Source organism: Montipora capricornis, chromosome 2 (genome assembly GCF_036669925.1).
Source record: "Montipora capricornis isolate CH-2021 chromosome 2, ASM3666992v2, whole genome shotgun sequence".
In the NCBI taxonomy this organism is placed as follows: Eukaryota; Metazoa; Cnidaria; class Anthozoa; order Scleractinia; family Acroporidae; genus Montipora; species Montipora capricornis.
Window position 1 is genome coordinate 1,160,806 of NC_090884.1, and position 22,500 is coordinate 1,183,305.

General features: G+C 39.3%; 4 protein-coding genes across 6 annotated transcripts in view; 2 read left to right on the plus strand and 2 right to left on the minus strand.

Annotated features, from left to right (window-relative positions):
• The window catches only part of LOC138038361 (kxDL motif-containing protein CG10681-like), an 8,043-nt gene extending 533 nt beyond the window's left edge, over positions 1–7,510 (minus strand). Inside the window, exons 1-4 of the mRNA XM_068884180.1 lie at positions 7,153–7,510; positions 2,562–2,714; positions 1,884–1,930; positions 1–1,264 (exon numbers count right to left, since the gene is read on the minus strand). The exon at positions 1–1,264 is cut by the window's left edge and continues 533 nt beyond it. Of these exons, the coding sequence (XP_068740281.1) occupies positions 813–1,264; positions 1,884–1,930; positions 2,562–2,714; positions 7,153–7,358 (858 nt within the window). The 5' untranslated portion in view covers positions 7,359–7,510 and the 3' untranslated portion in view covers positions 1–812. The remainder of the gene's footprint in view (positions 1,265–1,883; positions 1,931–2,561; positions 2,715–7,152) is intronic.
• A 186-nt stretch (positions 7,511–7,696) lies between these two features.
• Positions 7,697–22,421, plus strand: LOC138038353 (fanconi-associated nuclease 1-like). Its single transcript, XM_068884166.1, has 12 exons — positions 7,697–9,231; positions 9,343–9,550; positions 9,834–9,971; positions 10,100–10,571; positions 11,309–11,485; positions 12,524–12,778; positions 14,540–14,635; positions 14,785–14,883; positions 15,798–15,926; positions 17,008–17,113; positions 18,250–18,320; positions 21,185–22,421. The coding sequence occupies exons 1-11, from the start codon at positions 8,028–8,030 to the stop codon at positions 18,282–18,284; spliced, it is 2,919 nt and encodes a 972-aa protein (XP_068740267.1). The 5' UTR covers positions 7,697–8,027; the 3' UTR covers positions 18,285–18,320; positions 21,185–22,421.
• On the plus strand, positions 20,980–22,421 carry LOC138038360 (beta-1,3-galactosyltransferase 5-like). Its single transcript, XM_068884179.1, has one exon. The coding sequence runs from the start codon at positions 21,255–21,257 to the stop codon at positions 22,332–22,334; it is 1,080 nt and encodes a 359-aa protein (XP_068740280.1). The 5' UTR covers positions 20,980–21,254; the 3' UTR covers positions 22,335–22,421.
• Positions 21,148–22,500, minus strand: part of LOC138038356 (amiloride-sensitive sodium channel subunit alpha-like) — an 18,952-nt gene continuing 17,599 nt past the window's right edge. For all 3 annotated transcript variants that reach the window (XM_068884170.1, XM_068884171.1, XM_068884172.1), the window contains one exon: positions 21,148–22,500. This exon is cut by the window's right edge and continues 3,442 nt beyond it. The gene's annotated coding sequence lies outside the window, so the exon portion shown is untranslated.

The window sequence follows — 22,500 nt, forward strand, 5'->3', positions numbered from 1 at the left end:
CTAGGCTTTCAAGGAGGGGTCAGTGACTCATGATCTTGAACAGTGATGGTGCAAAACCCTATCCACCCTCAAAGGTAATACTGCAACTATGTAGTCATGTGACTAGAAGCAATCAGAGTTCTCCAATGATGTCATGGGTGGAAAAGGAGGAGGCTTTGATTGCGGTTTATTAGCCTGGAGTAGGCTCCATAGGGGAGAGTAGTGCAAAAAGACATCAGTGAACAAAAAAGGTTGAATGGCTGGAGAAAGGTGAGGGGCAATTCACTTTCCTCCTATCCCCATTCCCCATCCCAGGCTCAGGCTAGTTCCATGGATCTTCCATCTGAGTACCCTGGTCCCATAGGTTTTTCTTGAGCCATGAGAGAGCTGTGAAGTGATGAAGAAGAGTCATGAAGTGGCAAGAAGAGAAAAACCTCTGGTTACCTTGTACTTGAATCTCACTTTCATGCAAACACCAGGGTCAAGATCTGACCCTCAGGCTTGGATTGCTTAATATTTATACAAACACACAATCAATATGAGTGGTTTGTTTGATTGGTAATACCAAGGAAACGTGTGATTGCTAATTTGCCATTGGTCCCTATTGTAATTATCAATTCGATGTGTTTGACAGCTGGTATCTGCGTGATAGTGAGATTCAAGTCCAAGGTAACTAGAGGTTTTTTCTCTTGTTGCCGCTTCGTGGCTCTTGCAGATCAAGAAAAACCTCTGGGACCAGGTTACAATCTGAGACATGAACGTCAATTCAACAGCTATTGACTATGGGCTCACACTTGTGTCTTCCTTCCTCTCATTCATTATAAATATAATTCTTACTCTAACTCATTTCCTCTTTTTCTATTATCCCACGGCTTATCCTCATCAAAGTGAAGTTTATCAAAAGTGGTACATGTTCTATCAGTTTCTTCTGATTCGCTGTCTTGGGCATGCGATGCAGTGCTAACAACATCATAACTATTAACTGGTATTGAGACATCCAAGGCTTGTCCAGTCCTGCTTTCTGTATAGTGATTATTGCTGTGGTTTAAGGTTATATTTTCTTCAATACAACGATTGGATAAATGGTTTACTATGTCTTCCGATTTCAGTTTCACAGCTTGTTTGTCTGTATTTATAACTTCATCTTCTTGACTTTCCAACTGTCTCTCCATGTTTAATTCTCTCCTGACATCAGGCAATGTACTTGTACTTGAAGAAGCCATATCCTCCTTTTTCATGCTTGCTCCAAGCTCTTCCTCCAGTTTCTGTATGCTGGATGACATGGCTGCAATGTTATGAAATTACATGTAGCAGAATTCTTGGAAGAGAGTGAGTATGATAGAGAAGGGTGTGGCCATTTCTTAATTATTATTCGTTAAGCTTTCAAGACTTCACAATTTGATTGGTGTTTTGCCCTATGTAAAGAAATCCAGGTAGCCCTCGGGCAAGGTGTTATAAGAAGATAAAGCATTCTGGTCATGATTTTACGTCTGGAAAATTTTGGGAATGCAAAAAATTAATGCCAAAACAAAACTTAATGGTAGGAGTGTTAGCAGGCTTTAGTAAACTGGTTGCTTAACGAAGTTTCTGCTGAATATAACTTTGTAAATTAAAGCAAAATCCTCTCTTGGAGAGTTTTAAATTTGCACCAATAGCCACTGCACTTTGTTTCAACTTTGAGATAACTTTTATTCTTCATACAGTTGAATGTTATAAACAAGACTAACTTTGATAATGAAAATTTTGAAGAATGTACCCTGGTGTTTCACATTTTGTTAAAATCACCAATTTAGCAGCAATTTGACATATTGGCTCAACAACAACATTGGTGTTCTCTTTTATCATGCAAGATTAGATTAAACATCCCACCTAAGCACATGAAAACCCTCTGGGTCTGAACTTACCATGGAATGCAGTTTCGTACTGCTTTGCCAGCTTATTCTTCAAAGTTCTAAAAACAACAGAATTTAATTACACTAGTAGTAATCTTGGATTATTGACTGCATTTGACAGTTGCTTTGAAAGCAAAGGAGAAGGGAAGAAACATTCTTCTGGAACAAACACTGATGAGGTGCGCGATCATCATTTGGGCATATGACGACCTATCAATGCATGTACACGTATAATGTAACTCAAGATGACGCTGAAAAAGCAGACGAATGACAATTGAAAATTTACTAAAGCTCACCCCATGCACAGGATACCCAGGATTAAATATTGCATTCTCCTAATGTTGAACGCAAAAATACATGTACATTTATTAAAAATTGTAAACTGCAAGGAGTGACCATTAAAGAGAACATAGTTCCAAGTATAGGCTAGAATTGAGTGCCCCCAAAATGCTGACATAACAGATCCTGGAAACATCAGTGCCTCATTTAATAATAACCTGTATAATACGCCAAGAAAAAAGATGCTTTAAAACAGCTCAAACCCCTCCCTTCTGAGAATTTGACTCTTAGCCACGCCCAGAGGTTTGAAATTTGAGCTTGTGCAAACTTAAGATACCTGTGGGCTTGCGCTTAAAAAGAAAGAACTGGTGACAACATCTTGATGTACGGTAAAACAAGGAACTACCCCACCTTATTCTCCTAAACACAGAGTCCAGGTCTTTTTTCATGTCTAGCAGCATCTTGGTGTGATTCCGCAGTTGCTGATGCAAATGTGAATATCGTGCCTCAGACAAATCATTGAAGCGTCCAAATTTGGCATTGGTCTTTTCAAATTTTGCCAACCTGTAGGTTATGATGCAGTCAATTCGAGGTGTAACTTTCTCCCTCCTCACCATCCCCACCCCCTCCCTGACATGCACACAAATACATATATTTGGGTATTGGTCAGGTAGTTGGCAAATGGGAAATAGCCATGATACCAGCAGACAATAGTGTGGGGTGGTCCAGTCTTTGAACAAGCTTGACATTGCTGCTTGCTGCTGAGTCAGCCAAAAATGAGAGCATTTTTCACAAGGGAGTAGGTAAACATGCTTGTAGCAGAAACGGGTGATTGGCATAAAAGCGCTAGGGTGCAATCAATGCAAGATGAAGAATTATTATGTATTCTATTTAATAAGCAATAGAGGACGTTTTCCGTGTTTCCATAGCCTCATCTAAACACGAGATACCCTGCGAGCTAGATAAGTCAGGAAGAGGAAAGTAGATTGAGACTCTGCCAGCTGGCTCGACTTTCTTTGATTTGCCACTCATCCAAAGAAATGGATGAGTCAGTCCAGTTTCGACTTGTCAAACCTGTTTTTTTAATAATATTTGTGTGCATGATCAATCACCATGCGTCATAAATATTTTTTAAATTTACAACAGCGTGACAACTTTTAACTGTCTAAATTCCTATGAGTATTTCCTCCATATGTCGGTTACAGAAACTAGTTTGCCAGAATTGAGAAACGTATTAAGTTTTTCATTAAAAACTTGGGAAACGATTCCTTGGCTGTTGAGTGTTTGCCAGAGTTGTTCGAAAATATCCCTACCATGTTAAATTGGTTGCATGGTTTTGCGTTTACTAGTCATGCATGACTGACCCCCGAATATGTTTGAATTTTTAATGCATGCTCAACACGAAATGTTGAGCCGGCTGGAAGAGTCTACTTTCCTCTTGCCGACTTATCTAGAAAGATCGAAAGACTCTGCTCGCAGGGTAAACACGAGGGGGAGTTGGGAGAAATCGAGACAGTTATGCAAACCCAAGACGCAGTCGATGGTTTGCATAACTGTCGAGAATTTTCCAAACTCGCCCGAGGTTAGGAAATACTTGGTTAGGAAATACCTAGAACAAAACGTTTTATTCTTAAAGGATTTGAATTGGGTACTATTGTTTTCCCGGTGTACAGGTGTGAGAAGTAAACGAGTTTGCCTTAAATTCATGAAATACAACAGATTTTCATTCATCGCAATAAGAAGTACAGTACAGAGAAGACATCTGTTCACAAATATACATTTTTCAGCAGTGCCAGGTTTTCCCCATTTTCATTTTAATCGTAAACAAGGCTGTGCTCTAAGGAAAATGTCGGGGAGCCCTTCCCCAAGCATTTCAGCTGGGGTGCCCAGCCCTCCAAGTTGGTCGCCTGAATTAATTATTTATTTATTTAATTAATTATCTGGGATCAGCAACGCAGGAAGATCTTCATCCATCTTTAATTTCTCTCAACAAAACATTGCTGCTACTGCTCTGGTGATTGTCAAACTCGCTAGTGCAAGAAAAACTCGCAACCCGTCAAATTTTTCACGCCATACTTGAGAAAGACGAGAAAAGTGGCAATGCCACCAATGTTTTCAAGTTTAAAAGTGAAAAAGTAAAGATTGTGGCAATTTTATGTAAAAACGTTTGGGTCTAATACAGGTAAACGTTTTTACTGGTTACTTGGGTTAAAAATGAATTTTCAAAACATGAATTCACATGGAGCTTTTGTGAAAACTGCCGTGAAACAAAAACCACCGGGACCCAAAAGGTATCAATTTTTTTTGAGCAAGTCATCTTGATTGGACGAAAATCATTGCTACAGGACAGAACTTAAGTCTTTTTTTCTTATATTATCAGTAAAATGTTTTAATAGTGGAACCGGCTTTTTGTGGATTTGGTCGAAGCGCCAGTCACAGCGTTATTTGTTTAGGGCAAGATTTCCGCACAGGTCCCTACTTCATTATGCATACACTCCTTTGTTTGAAGAAAACAATAGCAAAATCAATAGACGTCCTTTGGGACTGTGGCGCTTTGTTCTTTCTTTTTAGAGGTTTTTTTTCTAAGTCTATATGGACTTAAAAAAAGTTGGTCGAACTTCTGTCTAAAATACGGAAAATCGAACAGTTTTTCCTGCAATTTTGGCACTTTTCCTGCAATTTTACCCATTTTTCAGTTTTAGAATAAGCACAAGAAGTGGAGTTTCAAGCAATCGTTGTAATAGGGTTTAGATTCGCAAACATAACAAACAAACCAAATAAAAGTACTGTCATAAGAAATTCAATGGCTACCTGCTCTTTTTATCGTGAAATTGTTCTTCCTGTCTGCTTAAAAATTCGCCGAGACACTGCAAAGTGTATATTTTCTTCCTTTCCTGTATTTAGGATCACGAACGGTGCATTTAGAGGGATTTTGCGATTTATCGCTCTTTGTAGAGATCGGCAATATGCTCAATGATACTTCCAAGTAAATAGCTTTGGTAGAGATCCATGGATGTTCCCCTACGAGGCATACTTCGTTTCACTCCCAGTCGTGTCTTTTCAATGCCCTGCTGTGGGCTCGTTTGTCTGGGTTGACGAAGTTTAGGCGATGGTTAACTGCGGTGAGATGATGTTAGCCCTTGTCTTGTAGGCAGTTGTAAACTTTCTGGCCACAGGTAGCTAGGGCTAATATTTTTTCAAGGAAAGTTTACGGTCAGAAAATTAATATGTGTTCCGGCGGATTGAAGGCTATCCATTGCAGTTTTTTCTTGAGCATCGCGAAACACATCCATCTCCCGATGCGGCACTTTGTCTTTGCCAACTGACTGCGTTTTCACACAGGTTTTGGACACAGAAGATGAAAGTAAATTGCTTTCTTTGCACCACTCTATGCATGACTCTGGAAAGGCTATAAAGCAGGGACAATTTCCAAATGATCAAATTTCCCATTGCTGTGACCCTTTTACTTCGGTAGCCATCTTGATTATTACGAAGACACAGGTTTGCTTCAAAAGAAGGGAAATATGAAACGATTTTAATTGCAATGAACTCGTGCATGAAAGTTTCCCATGAAAGATGCACCAATCAGACTTAAAGCGCGGTATACTCTTCCACGCAGTGAACTTATAAGTGTGCCGCACGCACGGGGCATGAAGGAAAAGCAGGTCACAGTTCACAGCAAACTGGAAAACCTAAAACTATCACAGGGACTAACCTTAAGCCTAAACAGTGCATTTAGTCGTGATTAGGGTTACGGTTAGCATTATTATAAAGGGATGGGTTGTTTCAAGAGTAGTAAAACAGGGATCACTTAACGGTAACCTACAAGTGTAAGTTCAATTGTAGGTGCTCGGCGCGGCATGTGTATATAATAACGTATCATTGTTATGTAAATAGTCAGCCAGAATTCAAAATAAGTATCATTTCCAAGGTGTGAATTAGCAACTTGACACGTTAGTTCAGTGGTAAAGAACAGGGACAAGTAATCCAGAGGTTTACAGTGGGTCGGAGTTCAAGGCAAGCTGCGAGTGACATATCATAGGATAAAATGGCAGAAAAAGCCGAGCGGGATCTGGAAATAAGAACAAGACGAAGGGATAGAAAGGGGAAAGCTGGGACAAAAACAAGTAACGGTGTGGGCGATGAAGGGAAAGAAGAGAGAGAGGGAGGGAGAGAAAAAATGAGGTCCGTTTTTATTCATCCCATAAGTACAAATTACCCATGTATATATTCGGTTCTCTTGGGTATACGTATTTTTCTACAAAACAATAGCGCGAATGAATAATTAATTTATTCTGCATGCATAATGAAGTAGGGACCTGTACGGAAATCATTCCTTTTTCTGTTTCTAAAACAACAACAAATGACATGATATCTTTCCTTTTTTCTTATTTCGTTATTTCATATACTGGGGAAAAACAACCGTAACCTAAATGTATTTTAGCCAAGCAGGCGTAGCCGCAAAAAATTGTAAAAATATTAAATTTGCATAAACTGTCGCATAAACTGCGATTCCCGGGTTCATACAAAAGTAAATTACACCGCTTCGCCGGCCGCGCTTTACCGCTGTCTGAGCAGAAGTAACAACTCTTTTTTTAAACTATAACCAAGAAATGCCAAACTCCATGTTCCAAATTTAATGCTATTTTTTTTGAGAACGAATCGAAATTCGTGCGGCCGCCGGCCGTCACGTGCAAAGTCACAGATTATGTTACATGTGAAATCATGTGGTACGGCCTTTAAACCGACTTTCGTACGAAGAAAAAACATTTTCTGAGAGGTTTCGTAAACTATAACCACCAATATATTAAAATTTTTAGCCGCCTTATCTGCTATAAATACAATAAGCCAGTGTGCCCGGCCGGGCGACCGGGTAGTTTTTCTCACTCGCCCGAAACCAAATGTTAGTCACCTCAGGCGACCGGGCGCCGTTAGAGCACAGCCTTGATAAATCCCTAAATAAGTTGTCACCCCTTCGAACACATTTAATACATCAACTTACGTCTCTGCCTGTATGTCTAATAATGACTGCACATCTCCTTTATTTACCATCGCTTCCATTCTCTGGCAGAACAAGTCTGAAGCTGCGAAACTCTCTTCTTCGCCTGTCTTTCTTCCAGGACTTGGCGAGATGCCAGCCTTGATGGTTGACGATCGAGTATCACGATCATTGGTTCCAATGCACGTTGTATTGGGAGAAAACGCCATTACAGTTCATAAGATATCGTTACAATTGTCTCACAGACTTGCAACGACATGACTCTGCTTCCGCCATTTTCCAAAATATCGACCGATGAAAGACTGGTAACTAGGCCTCGGTTTCAGAGGCAATCGGATATATTTTTGAACTACGAACATTAAAAAAATGATAGTTGAAAGTTCAGCCACCTATGTAACCTGACTTAGACCTTTGCATTTTGCTGTTATCCTGTCGCTTAAGAAATTCTAAACAATTGTACTGATGTAGAGTTCTATCCATGAATGACATGAATTGACCCGATTCCCGTCAGTGACTGACGCCTGCATAACGCCAAATCACGCGGTCTTCATCCGGTTGAATAATGTGAGGAGTAATTTTTTTACGAGAAGAGTTTCTTTGAATGCATTCTTCATTGATGCCCGCGTATATTTGGTCCATTTATCAGCGGTCATCACCCATACGGGAGCGTATCCCGTGTAGAGTGACAGGTCGTGTAGAGTACTTCAAAATGGCGGGAGATGCAGTTATCTAAAAATAAGTCAGCTTTATTGAAGCTCACTGACAGCATACATAACTCCTGTAGGTGCTTTGTAAACTAAAGTTTACAGAAAACCTGAGCGAGCGTGGCTTTGATCGTGTAGTATGCATGCAGTGTGAACAGGTCGAAATGCTGTTAAATGGAATCCGGAAAAAGGACCAGGTTATCTCTTTCCCGTAAGCGAAAAAATAGAGTTGAAGATGACTTTTCGGATTCCATTGACATTCCATTGAAATCAAAACTTACAAGTTCAAGTGTGGAAGAAAACCAAGAACCTGAAGACAAAGTCAACAACAGCTCTTGTGGAGAAAATCATGAATCAACAATCGTAATTTCAAGGAAACCACATTCCAGTAAGACGAAGAGAGATATAGCAGCATGGTTAACAAAACCGTGTAACCCGAGAACTGTGCCATGCCCAGTGTGTGGTAAGTTGGTGTTTCTTTCTAGTATTAACAGACACTTGGATAGCAATTGTAAATCCGATGAAAACAGCAAACCACAAGGTCATGGGATCAATAGATTACCTTGTAGTAACCTTAAAGAAAATGGACTCCTTGCTAGTTTAAGCACTGGTTTAAGTTTCCAGGGAGTTGGCAAAGAGAAGCATCTGGTGCCAGCTGCTTTGGGTAATGTGATGGAATCAAAACAATGTAAACATGGTAGGAGATTTGCTCAAAGAAAGGAAGATTGTAGAAGCTTTGTTCCCAAGTTGAAAAGTTCCTCCAATTCTGCAGATGTTTTTCATGAAGATTCACCCATGGCAAAAGTTTCAAGAGAAGATGACCATGGTGACCATAGTGAGAGACAGTTGAAAAATGGTTCATGTAAGATAATTTTGGATGGGGATTCCCCTGGGTCTTTCAATAACTTTGCACAGGGGGATTCCACAGTTGCACAATCACCTTCTAAAATCCAGACTGTGGATGATCAAGAATGTAAAATTGGAGAGAAGGACATGCAAAAAAATCCAAAACTCCTTGCAGGAAAAGATCTATCCAGGGATTCAACAAACTTTGATGAAATTATTCAAGAACATAATGGCGCGCTGGAAGAGAAAAATTTGGAAATTCAAGTTGGGGAACGGCAAGATTATGAACCATATTACCTGGCTAATTTTAAGTTAGTCTTGAATAATGTGATGTCAAATGAAGAAGACAGAAATTTATTCAATGAAGAAGACAATGAGATCATTGATTTATTTAATGAAATGTCTCCAGAAGAGCAGAAGCTTTACATTCGTCTTTTTCAGCGTAAGCGTGGGTGGTTCAGGTGCTGTAAGCTTGACTACCCAAAGATTTGCAAAGATCTGAAACCAGTTACAGATTCCCTCGTTGAAAAAGGTGAAGTAATCGTTTTGTTGGACCAAGTTATTTTGGAAAATTGCATGAATCTTCAAACTCACATGTACCTTGAGCCATGGCTTAGTATTTTTATTTTTATTTGTCGAACAGGTTTTCTAAGAGATCAACATCAATTGACAAACCTCCAGGAAGCACTAAACCTAATAGTTGCACCGGAGTTGAAGCTTTTGGTTAAATCTCTTCACATTTCCCCTGGAAAGAAAGGAGGCACTAAAGAGGAAATAATAGACACAATAGTCAATCTTGCACAAAATCAGAAAACACTTTTTGGGAGCTTTGAAAGTGTTGTTTTGAAAAGGTAACTATTTTGAAAGGTTGACTCAGCCACACACACATCATGTAGTGTTCTGTCCGTTACACTGTATTTTGTCATTTCTGACTAGAGTCAGGTTCACAGGCAGGATAATTTTTGTAGTCACTATTTATCCAACAGTTTTTAAAACACATGGATACATGGAAAGATTTCCTTGCTTCTTCTTGTAAGAAGAGAGGCAATGCTACTTCAACAAAACTTAGACAAGTTTATTCATACATTAATTTTTTTATTTGTTTGTATGTTTGTTTTGGGGTTTTTTTCCAAGAGTCAGGCAAGTGCTTGGGTCTTGTGTCGGAGTAGCTGATCTTCCAAGAGAGGTTTTCAACCGAGTTTTGTTACTCTTTACGATGAATGTGATTCCAGATGAAGAGGATTCCACTAACAATGGACAGGCTCAGCAGCTGTAAGTTATAAACATTGAATCTGAAAAATTGATTTCAAATTGTGTTAACAATAATGTTAATTAGCGGTGTCATCATCATTTTATTTGTTATTTTTAAAATTAAGCTAATTTATTAATCTGATTCTTAGGTCAACACTGTTTCTTGCCAACATTGGCAAAGTTGTTTACCCACCATACTTGATTGACAGGCCCACAACAGTTTTCCATTCTCGTGAGAGCCTCATTGCATTTGCCAATGCTTACCAACAAAAGCACGAGATGTTCACGGCACTTGAGAGCAACAACTTTGAGCAGGCTTTCAGCTACTTTCCTGAGGCATCCAAGAAGTTCAATGATATGCTTGTCACATTGAAAGATAATAGTTCAGAGTTAACTGCAGTTTGTCTTCCAGAACACTTGCGTCCCTTCTCAGCTGAGTGGGCAATCACTAAAATGTGTTATTTTGGAGTGGAAGTAATGCAGAAATGGCGACAATATGAAGAAGCTGTGAGTCAGTTAGAAGAGCTGTTGAAGCAAGATGTGTTTTGTTTTGATTCACGTGGACGCTGGTATGACAGACTGGCCCTCAATTTGCATCAACACTTAAAAAGACCTGAACAGGTAAAGATATAATAATTTATTTCATTTTTATGTTTTCAAAGTATAATAATTATGATGTACCTGTAGGTGATTATACCACTTACGTCCAGAAATGCAAATAATTAGATTCACTTCCAATTTTGACATCCAACATCAAGTGTCTCTGTAAGTCAAAGCCTTTGCCACCTATTTCCAACAAAAGGTAAGAGTAAAGGTTAGCTTTATTTTTGGCTGAAGGTAAATACAGCTGTTTATCCTTACTACAGGAGCAAGATGTTGAAGTTGGGGTCAGAAGAACTAGGGGACACTATTTCCGAGTTCACGTCTGCCTCCTCTTCAAGGCGAGTCTAAGTGTGAAGTTTTTCTTACGAAAATTAGTTTTCATTCATATGTAAAGTAGAACTAATTAACATCACAAAAACTTTGCACTTAGACTCGCTTTGAAGAGGAGGCAGACATGAACTCGGAAACGGCCTATTGTGACACTTGTTGAAATCCACGTGCATGTGGTGAATACATTGAAATTTTATGATGAAAATTATCCATTCAAATATTTTGAACAATAATAGATGAGAATGGTAGTAACAAAAATGTGGCCACATGTGTTTCTTGCTTGAAAGACCTCAGATTTCATGGTCAGATGACAGAAAAAAGAGAGAAGCAACAGAACAACTTGGCAAAAAAAGTATGGCAGTCTGTTTTAGTATTTGTCTATTATGGTGTACATACAGACTTTAAATAATTTTGTTCCTCTCCAGGCCTTAGAGGTGATTAGGCAAGGTTTGTCTGATCCACATGTTCGGTTTGGGCGTCATCTTGCACTGGTACAACGAGCAAAACGTATTCTTTCTTCACAAGCATTTAAAAAAGGAAGAAGGAAAGAAAGTGAGGAATTTGAACATCTTGATTTGAAGGAACCAAGTCCCTGCAAGTTTGTAAGTTAAAGAAATTCAATGATCAGAAGTATTTTTTGGTACATGATAGATTAATTCTATAAGGGCCATTATAATTCTACGAGGGCATGCCATGCTGGATATGAAGGGATAGATAACTAACGTGGCGCATAGCACCGAGTTGGTTATACATTGTAATCATTTTATATCCAGCAAGCCCGAGTAGAATAATAATTTGTTTTATTAAAAACCCACAACGCTTCCATGTTGATTTTATTTGGCTTTTGTCGGCCATTTTTCCTCAACACTGCAATGTTTTTAGCTCACTTTATTGCTGATTTGTTCCTTGGCCATATTTGTTAAGGCAGGTATATCAGCTGATAGCCTGTCTCCCGCGAGCCAATGAAAATGCTTGAAATCTGATATCTGTAGTTCAGTTTTTAATAACGGTAAAGGTTTATTCATTGCCTGATAGTGGAACATTGAAAACATTTTGCACCATTTGGTCATGAATTGAAACAAATAATATAATTGTGAATAGTTAATTTATACAGTTCATTCTACACTATTACACAAACAACACATACATTATTGATTACAAAAAATGAATATAGTTATCAAACAAAGCAGTTTCAAGGTCTTATAAGAGTCACTGTAACTTCAAAAATGAATCTCTTTCCTTATCATCTTAAAATTAAGGAAACAATTTTTCTCTTACCCCCATCAACTTGGCTTTACTCTTTTATAGAGAGAATTTCAAGTCATTTCACTTCATTGCACTGTTCGTTGGTCTGGTGTTTGTTTATTTCATCAGTGGCTTTAGTTATGGTGTTAGTTAGGCTATGTCCATTATGGACAGAATGATCTTTCATGAACCTCCAATTGAACCTCCAACCCCTTTGACAGTTTCATCCCTTCAACTAATTCATTGCGCCTTAGTGACTATCATAGCCACTTAGACCAGTTAGTATGCCCTGTATCCCATTTAATAGACATGATTAGCTTACAATATCTGTACTCTAGTATTTTAGCTGAATTTCCTTATGTGGTATCTTCTGTGTGTCCTTTATTTTATGTCAGATCACCATCTCTGGAACTCGTTGTGCTCAGCTTGGTGTCTTCATTGCCCCCGAAATCAGCCAGGATGGTGTTGTCAATCCCGACACTAAAACCTTTTGTGCAGTCGAGGAATACGCACTGTCATATTACCGACAACAGGGATTTGACCAAGGAATCCATGGAGAGGGGTCCACATTTTCCTCCCTTTATTGCTTGTTCATGTGGGATATTATATTTGCATGTGGAATTCCAGATGTGTTTCGAAGTCCTTTCCAGGTAGGTTTTCTGTGGTGAACTTGTGTAGCATTCTACTAAAAGATGTGGTGAATACTGACACCCCAGCATTAATTTTTAACCGGGAAAATGCAACATTTTGAGACTTCCAGTATAGCGGGACAGTTGTCGCCTGAATCTAGTTTAATTACCTATCTCCCACTCAACTCTTATGGAGTGTTTTCACTAATGTGATCAGTAACCTTGTTTTTCCACCAAAACGATAGAAAACGTTTGCATGACAATAGAGCTTGATTCCCAGAGGATTAGTTGGGAACACCAGCATGGCTGCCCTTCCTTTGATTCCCTCAAATTTCAATGTTTCCCTCCGCTGCGCCTCAGGGAAACACGCTTCCCTCAGACCAGTCATTAAGTGTTTATTGTTGGCCATTTTGCCTCAAAGCTGCAAAAATGTTTTCAGCTCGCTTTATTGCTGACCCATTCCTTGACCATATTAGGTACAGCAAGTATATGAACTGATTGCCTGTGTCTGTCAAGCCAATGAAAATGCTGGAAATCTGATGTCCTTAGTTCAGTTTAAATTAATAATTCCGAATATCCTTGGGTTACTACCAAAAAAATACATCTAACGTCTTTTTTTTTTCAAAAGTATACTTTGAAGTATTAAAATTTTCCATTGAGTGGTGATGCCAATGACGAGAATGGCAAAGGCAAAATTCAATGATATTAACAAGCATGACAAGGACTAGGGCAGTTATCGGTGACTTGATGACAATGTGCGGGTGAAGGTTGCAGTGAGAAATGATGGTGATTGTGATGATGCTTATGATGACGTAATGATTGTGGTGGTTACTCTGGGGGTGGTGGTGAGGATGACGATGATAATGAGAGGGGTGACATGAAAATGATTGTGATGTTGAGATTTAAGATTTTGCTCATGACCTTTAAAGCTATGAATGGCATGGCAACACAGGACATTAAGGATTTGCTGATTGACTACGTTCCTAAGAGATGTCTCCGTTCTTCAGGGGCACCCAACGTCAATTTTCGCAAAATATCTGTTCGGAAGACGATAAGAGATCTAGAATTTCCGGAACATTTGTTGTAAAATTTCTTGCTTGGTTGCCTCTCCTGATATTTTCGAACATCTGAAAAATGGTATAATTGCCCATTTTTAACAGATTTTTCACCCTGAAAAGATCACCTAGAATTTTCGAGAGCCTTTTTTCTGGCTGAAATTTTCGAAAAGGTAAGTTTTAGTCCCTATAGTTTTCGGATCACTAGACTTTCAGCTGGGAAATCCGAAGAAATTAGAAATTTTTAGGGGATAAAAATATGCCTACAGTTTTATATCTACCGTTTAAATACTAAAATACGTTTAAATGCTATGTTTAAGTGGTTTTGAACTGTATTCTCGTTGGGTGCCCCTGGTTCTTGACCTCCAAGAATCTCCTGTGTATCCCAAAGTGCAGACAAATTAAGACATATGCTGGTAGAGCTTTTGGTGACGTTACACCGGCCTTGTGGAATGAACTTCCTGCTGCCACCATGCACATGACGGGTTAAGCACCTTTGAGCATTTATTATGGATACAGGCGCTTTATAAGTCATTTTATTGTATTTATTTATTTGTATTTGTATTTGTATTTGTATTTGACAACAAGGAACCTTGACGAAGATGGCATAGAAAGTGATACTAATTTTCCATAGAAGGGTCCATTCTTGACCGACGGCAAGGCTGAAGTGTTGTAGTATTTCCTTATAATGAAACAGTTTAACACACAAAGTTTCGTTTTGTTACAGGCGGCACCTTTAGACATGTGCTTTGACTCATTTTACACCAACCGCAAAGAAATTATCGACAGACGATTGGAGGAAATCACGGGAGCTACACTTGAGGTACAAAAATCTATCTTCATCTACATGTACACGTAAAACTAGGGAATTATTATTCTTCCACGCAATCGTTTTAATGATGAACGTGACGCTTAAAGGTTACAACAGTAGTGCTGAAACGACGAAATTGTTTTACTTCTATTTTTTCACAGAAACTTCAGGAAATGCTGTTTTCAAGGTGGACAAGTAACGAAGGACAGGTCTGCGCTGGCCTTAACTGGGAGCGATTTAGAGATGTGGAGCAAGCCAAAGTAATGCAAAATCTTGTTGTAATCTATCAGGGGCACCCAACGAGTAATTTCGGTAAATATCTGTTCGGAAGGAAGGTCCGCCAGAATTTTCGAATATTTGGCGACCTTCGATTTTCGCGATTTTCGAAAGGTTGCTACATGTATGTTTTAGTGGACGAATTGCGTTGTTTTTTGCCTTTTTACGTGTACCTCTGCATGTGAAAGAAAAATACATCAAACTGACAGAGAAAAGAGACTAATGACACTTGCACCTTTTTTTGCTCTCGTCTGTCTTAAGATCTCAGCGGTCGATCGGGTGTGCGATGTCCTAGCCATATTTCACATGGAATCGTAAGCCCGTTTCTCGTTCCTCTTTTTCGGTTGTCGCATCTCCCTTTATCTTAAGAACTTCACTATCATTTTGCTTTTTCTTATCTTGAAAAACATGATGAGGATTAGCTTGTCAAAATAAGCGGAAGGCAGTCTGGTATGTGGCTTTTCGAGCCCTAAAAGTTATCGGCACTTACAAGAAATGGACCCCTGTTCATTGACAGTGCCAGTGCACTCGGGTTTTATGTTTGTTCCTTTATCTCAAGCAGATTTTCAAGTGTTTCACGTTACATAGTTTGTGCTAAAAAGAACTCTAAAAGCTTGATGGTTGAAGCATTGGTTGGCTTGTTATAGTATAATTACATACGTGATTAGTTGAAAAATATTTGCGTTTTATTTCTTCGTCTGTAATATCGGCAAAACGGCTTGCGGCCATTTTGAAAAAAACCGCTTGGGTGATTGTTGCATAATAATCACCTCAAGTGCAACCAATCAGTGCAGAGAATTTTGAGTAATTATACTAATTATGAATAAGCTTTACACCTCTTCCTTTGATCAAGTATTGAAAAGCGCCATGTCTGTGTTACTTTGTTATCATTTCACAGCAACTTGTCTCTTGCTTGGGTGGTGCTATATTATCTGGAATATTCACTCGCTTTGCTCAAGGTTATCGCTATTATCGCTCTGGTTTGCCGGACCTTGTAGTGTGGAATTCATCTACTCTTGAGTACAGGGTAAGGACATCATTGAAGGTGTTAATAATTGTTTTTGCTTTGCAACGATTAAAATGAACCGTCGAGAAGTCTCATGGTTGGGAATCAATTTCCCTGCTACCAAAGGTCTCTTTTCTTTTTGCGTTCACGGGGCTAACGAATACGGAAAATTGCCGTCTGGGCTGTGCTGGTGACAGCCTTCATCAGATCTTCATCAGAGTGATAATGAAAGTGTGTGTGGTTAGCATGAGTAAGCGCTAGTGGCAATTATCTTGATTAAAGTTTTTTTTTTTTAAGTAATAAATGAATGAACTCTGACTGCCATCACTGTGACAACCACCCAAGAGAACAATAGAGTGTCAATCGTTCATTGCTTCACTGACTCTTTCTTCGTCTAGTCACACTTACGCACCTAACACACTTCATTATCATTCTGATTAATGCTGTCACCAGCGCATCAATAGGCCATTTCCGAGTTCATGTCTGCCTCACTTTCGAAGCGAGGGTCTAAGTGCGAAGTTTTTCTTATGAAAATTAGTTTTCATTCATATGTGAAGTAGTTTATCTTCGCACTAAGACTCACTTTGAAGAGGAAGCAGACATGAACTCGGAGATGGCCCGTTTCAATATCACGCGTTTTACCCCAAAAACAGTTGCTATGTTTTTTAATATGACTAAACGCGAAAGCCTCAAGGATACTAAATGGACTGGAAATTTAAATCTCGTATTTGAGAATCGGTTCTTTCTATAGCCGGAATTAATTATCATAGTGTAAGTTGTAGTGGTTATTATCCTGTTGAATTCATCTGAGTATCAGCGCAAGACGTGGAAATGGGTTGAAAAGAAAAAGGGAAAAACTGTGACCTCAGTTAACATATAGACATGGTTATGAAACTCTCCAAATTTCTTTTTTTATGTTTTTGTTCGCTGTTCCCTCAGTGCACACAAGGCGGTAATTGTTATTTTTCTTATTAAACTTCGGTGGCCAAAGAACAAGTCTCTATGGTACAGTGTTTGGTCTCTCTTTTTAAAGAGAAGCCCAAACAAGCTGAAATGATCAAAGCTTGCGTATTTTCCTTGCCACTTCTAACGGTTTTTACAGATCGCTGAAGTAAAAGGACCAGGAGACAAACTGTCTACCAAGCAGCAAATCTGGCTCGATGTGTTGGAGTCTCTCGGTGCAGATGTGGAAGTTTGTTATGTCACAGGTAAGAGTTACCAAAGCTTCCAATGGAAAGACCACCTCTGTCATGTGGTTTTTGCTGTCGGGCTTAACCTCTGAAACTGCGAAAAGAGTTAGGTTTTAGGTTTTTTTACCAGTTTCAGCACTTGGACTCCTTCTGAGTTTGACTATAGTCTGTTTTGTTGTTATGTGGTCTCATTGATCAGTAGTCCATTCAGAAGATTACACCAAGCCGACCCCATTGCTGAAGGAAAGGCATGACCATAGCACCCGGGAACTTCATGCCCAACTATTTTCGACTACGTAGTGTGTGGCATCTCGTCCCATAGAGTTTATGAACATTGAAGGGTTGTGAGACGGGGCCTACGGTTTGTCGTCCTTATCCGAAAAGACTTGAAAGTCTGACCATTTGTTTGCGTATGTAATTACAAAGGCAGCACTTCCTCCTCAGTTACTTTAAGACCCTGAGTGTTGGTCCAGCCGGAGTGGCAACCCGGTGCTCAACCAACTGAGCCACCGCTGCGCGATAATAAAAGGGTTAAAGTGCCCATCACCTCAACAAACGTTTCCGCTATTCTCCAAAATCATACCAAAGATATTTTGTTGTCTTAAATTTTAGAACTTTTTGTACCCTTTAAAAGACCAGAAAAGTGGTCATAGTTTGATCCAAGACCGAGCAATGAAGGGGGGTGAGTTCGATGCTGGGTGACGCCACAAAGTACTTTGCGTCGCTGTTTTCAAAGAACTATCACAATTTGCAACGCAGTCTGTGACGTCAATTCCTCTTCCTCTTCCAATTTTATGTATATGGGCACATCTTGTTAATCAGACAAGGCAGGGATGGCGCCGTCGCGAGAGCACTCGCCTCCCACCAATGTGGCCCAAGTTCGATTCCCTGACCTACGCCATAAGTGCTACACGGCCAACGTTTGCAAAAACGTGATCCTTCCTTGAGTTTTTGTTGGTTCTCTACACTGCTCCGAGACACCAGGGGCGCCATAGTATGCTTTCGGTTCGACCTTGTTGAGCTGCTTCTTTGCTGTTGAGTTGCACCGCGATTAGCCGTGACAAAATATTTAATTATTTATTATTTAATCTAATTGTCATATATGCGTTTAACACACGTCATACGAGCCAACGGAATATGTTGATTCTTTTCAGATATAGGTTCAAAGCGCCTCAGAATCTCCAAATAAAAGGGACCATTGGACTGCGAGCTTTTGTTGAAGAAAGTAAGGTGTTAGTTTATTTACTGAATTTAGGACGCACTGACAGACTTACCTTTGTGAAAATTTTCGATGATAAATTCCTCTCTGGATTGAAATATTTATTTGGTTAGCCCTTTTTCTCTTTCTTAATAAGCATGCAAGCATTCAGCTTTCTAACGCTAACGCTTTCTACGGTAGCTGTGGCGTTTCCAAACTGAAGCCTTTAGTTTGGAAACGCCACAGTTTCGTGGCATCCCTTTTACACCAATCCTTGCTGCTACTTGCATTGGTATGCTGGTATCCTTTTCTTGTCTTGTTTGATCTATCAGGTGATGCATGATCCAGGGTGCACTTGAGCTAATCCAGACCGGATTGTTTTTTACTTTGGTTTTACCTTGTGCAAGTTTAGATTTTTAATTCGAATTTAACCCTTTTCCTCCTGAGAATGAAAGTGAGACTTAAAGATTTTACTCTAACTTCAGACGAGTTTTAGTTCTCGTCAGTTGGGGCAGCTTCACGGGTGAATGGGTTGACAACTTGTAGGTCCACTCACTGTCTCCTTTAAGGAGGCTCGAAAGGGTTTTCAGCTGAGCGCGCGCGCGTAAGCCACACACGCAATTCGTAAGCTGCTTGCGTCAGCTTATGATTTAAATGGGTCACCAGAAATAAACAAATACCGCTAATTTCGCTTACCTTTCTCCAATTCCTATATACATGGCATATAAATAGACATCTCCTATTCACGAAAACTACGAAAATTCTACTTAAACGGTTTAATAGTTACTTAAATCCGTTTGTGTTGACCTGTAGCTCCACTCGCGCGCGGACTCGAATGAGCGGGTGACGCATGCGTAAATGCTGATCTTGTAACCCCCTAATTTTTCCTGATTTTGCAACTTTACTCGTTTATATCTCTGCTTCTGGACGGTGAATTTTTTTGATTTTTTGCATGTTAGCTTAGATTAATTTAAACCGTTTGTCTTTCAAATTTAAAAAAATTCTGTAGGTGAAAAAAATAATTAGAGACACAATTCAAAAAAACTTATTTTTCTGAAAAACTGACCTACAGATTTTGTTGAATTTTAAATATTTTAGAGAGTATTTCTAACATTATCTGGTAACGATGAATGGGAAAATTTCACCGTCCCGTTTCTTCAAAAAGGACCACATATGTTGATTTTAAGGCTCAAAGAAATGCCTAATATCGTTGCCATGGTAACATTATTTTGGAGGAAAACATAATGTGAGAAATCTACGATAGGTACTTAATACCCCGACCAAATTTCGTCTTGATATGATTGCCCTAACTGTATCTAAGGACAGAATATGTTTATTTGTTTGAAAAAAGGAGAAACTATTTCGAGCCTCCTTTAAACCAGAGTTTAAAGCACGGCGCCACAGTTCAATAAATTGGTCCTGTTTATTTCACACTTTCGGCAAAATCATCCTAAAAATCTTCGTATCGTTTTTCTGGTATAGAGGTTTTGCATGGCAGGAACAATCGATTCTTTTTCCTATGGGAACAAATGTTTTTTCTAATGCAAAACATTTTCATTTTTCCTGCCATGCAACATGGCTGCCGTGCAAAACCTCTATAGGGTCACTTCGTTCGAATTTCTTGGTCAGATCGTTCCAAATCATATCGTTCCGTATTATGGCCGTATCATTCTACAAAATAGTCAGATCGTTCCAATTTTCAATATACTAAAATGTTCAAAGATCAGTTTATCAGCCCGAGCCTTATTCGGTGTTTAATATCAGCGATTATCATTTTGTCGCGTTGTTTACCGAGCACTACTCACGTGTTGTGCAAACAAATCTAGCACATTCATGGAAAAGTTTTGTGAGTTTTGATTTTTATGCAAAAAACCTGCCAGGCTTTCTCAAGTGCCTGTTATATTACTCTTGAATACAATATGGATAATTTTGAGTCATTTTTGAATCGTAAGTTCTCAGAAAATCGAAACAAATTTCAACTCTCCCATTTCAGATAACACTCAGCTGTTTACTACTCAGTTGTAATTTCATTGAATAGGCATGGGACTATGGGACGTAGTTCTGTTGTTTCTATATGGTTAGGGTCTATTGTTTATTTGGGTCCCATTTTGTCCCCAAGAGCCGCTGAAACGGCTTCCAACCTTGAACTGAAAGATTGAGCCTGGGTTCTACAATTATTTTCATCTGCTACCACAAGTCCTGGGACAGAGTAATCCTAAAATGACAATAACAGTCATTCCAGGGAAAATTACGAATTGTCGATAAAAGTCATTTCAGAGGAAGAGGATATGTTGGATTCCGATAAGTTCGGATTATCACAGAAATTGATGTAAACGAACAAGGTGATTTTCGTTACCTAAACACTTTTAACATTTTCGTCACTTCAAAAGTGGAACGATCTGACCTTGGAACAAAGTACTCGTTCTTCGGTTGGTCTTTCCTATACCGGATCCGAAATACATGTAATGTCCATAAAACAAAAGAACAAAGCGAACATAATAATACCTAATTAGCAATTAGCAATTCTTTTTGTCCTCCGCAATATTTTGCCATTTATGAAAGTCTACCTACCGCGTTCTTCAGAGTCCTGGCGGTGGTGGTCACGCGTGACATACTTTAAATCCAGTCCGAGGTAAAGCAGTAGCGGTGTTGTCAACCCGGCCCAAATTTGTCGATGATAATTTTATACCCATATTACATATGCAAATTTTTAGTGAACATCTAAAATCTAGCCCCATAAGGCAACCCCGAACTCGCACAACTTTAGCAGCGCAACGGAATTCGTGACAGTAATATGTGTGATTTTCCCGTCATCCCATAACTTTATTGGCATTTATCATTTATGAGTTTTTACACGCATTATGAGTGGTCTCCTTTGTTGTCTTCATTAGAATCAAGGTGGAAACATCACCAATTCATCTGTAATCGTTCCACAAGATTTATCACGGGACACTTGAGACAATGAAGCCATTTGTTTGTCCAGTTTCGGTGACTACGACCTCCTGTTTATTTCTGTGTGTCTCTCTTTCGCTCAGCATGTTGTGCATATCACTGTGGCTGACAAGCGAGGGATTAGCAAATATGAAACTCAGACTTAAAGAAGAAGGCCAAATGGAGAAAGTGAACCTTGTAGATTCAGATTCTTTGGTGCGAACTCCTAGTACAGAAAAACCTCGCTTAAAAAACGCAAACGAGCTGGTAAACGAGGACGCATTCTCAGACTCATGGCACGAAGTCCGGAAACATCGAACGCGTTTGTTGACGCGTACGAAATGTCCTCAGAGTTTGTTTCTGGTGATTATTGTTTCGAGCTCTGCACAAGCGTATAAAAATCGTATGGTAATTCGGCACACGTGGGGAGCCGATAACGCTTTGCAAAGACGGTGGAAAACTGTCTTTCTCATCGGCGAAGGAAACACTGTGGCTGTTTCCGATCAAGTTTCACGCGAGAGTCAAATATTTGGTGACATTATTCAAGGTGATTATCACGAAACATTCGGGAATAAAGTATTTAAGATTGAATCCGGCTTCGAATGGGCAGCAAAGTATTGCATCTTCGATTTCTTGTTAAAAACTGATGACGATGTGTTTGTTAATACTCGGAGTCTTGTATCATTCCTTCGCGGCGACGGCGTCCCAAAGAGCAGCTTTTACTTCGGGAATTTAATGCACAATAGCCCTGTGTTTCGCACAGGGTACTACGCCGTTTCCAAAGAAGATCATCCGGACGATTTTTTCAAGGATTATATGTCTGGAGGAGGTTATGTTCTCTCGAAAGATCTTGTGATAAGGTTTACTCAAATGTTCGATGTTGTTAAACCGCTCAAGATTGATGATGCTTATATCGGAAGGTTAGCGGCTGATATTGCAGTGAAACCTGTCTCAACTCGAGCGTTTCTTATGTACAATAACATCTCCAATTGCGTTTATGACGAAACCCTCTTTCTTGTCAGGCCGGTAGATCACGCTTGTGCTATTAAATTGTTCGACGAAAATCAAAAACAAATTTTATCCCAAACTGTAAATGAAGAGTGGAAATAAATTTTGTTCTCTTTATTGGGCAGATAACAAGCCCCTAGGAATTCATAAGCAAATGATTGATGAAATAAATGAAACTCCCGTATTGAATACGTAAAGGCCTCTTTTAATAGAGAATGTATAGAATTGATACATTTGAACTATGGTTATGTAATTCTAAGTCAAAGTC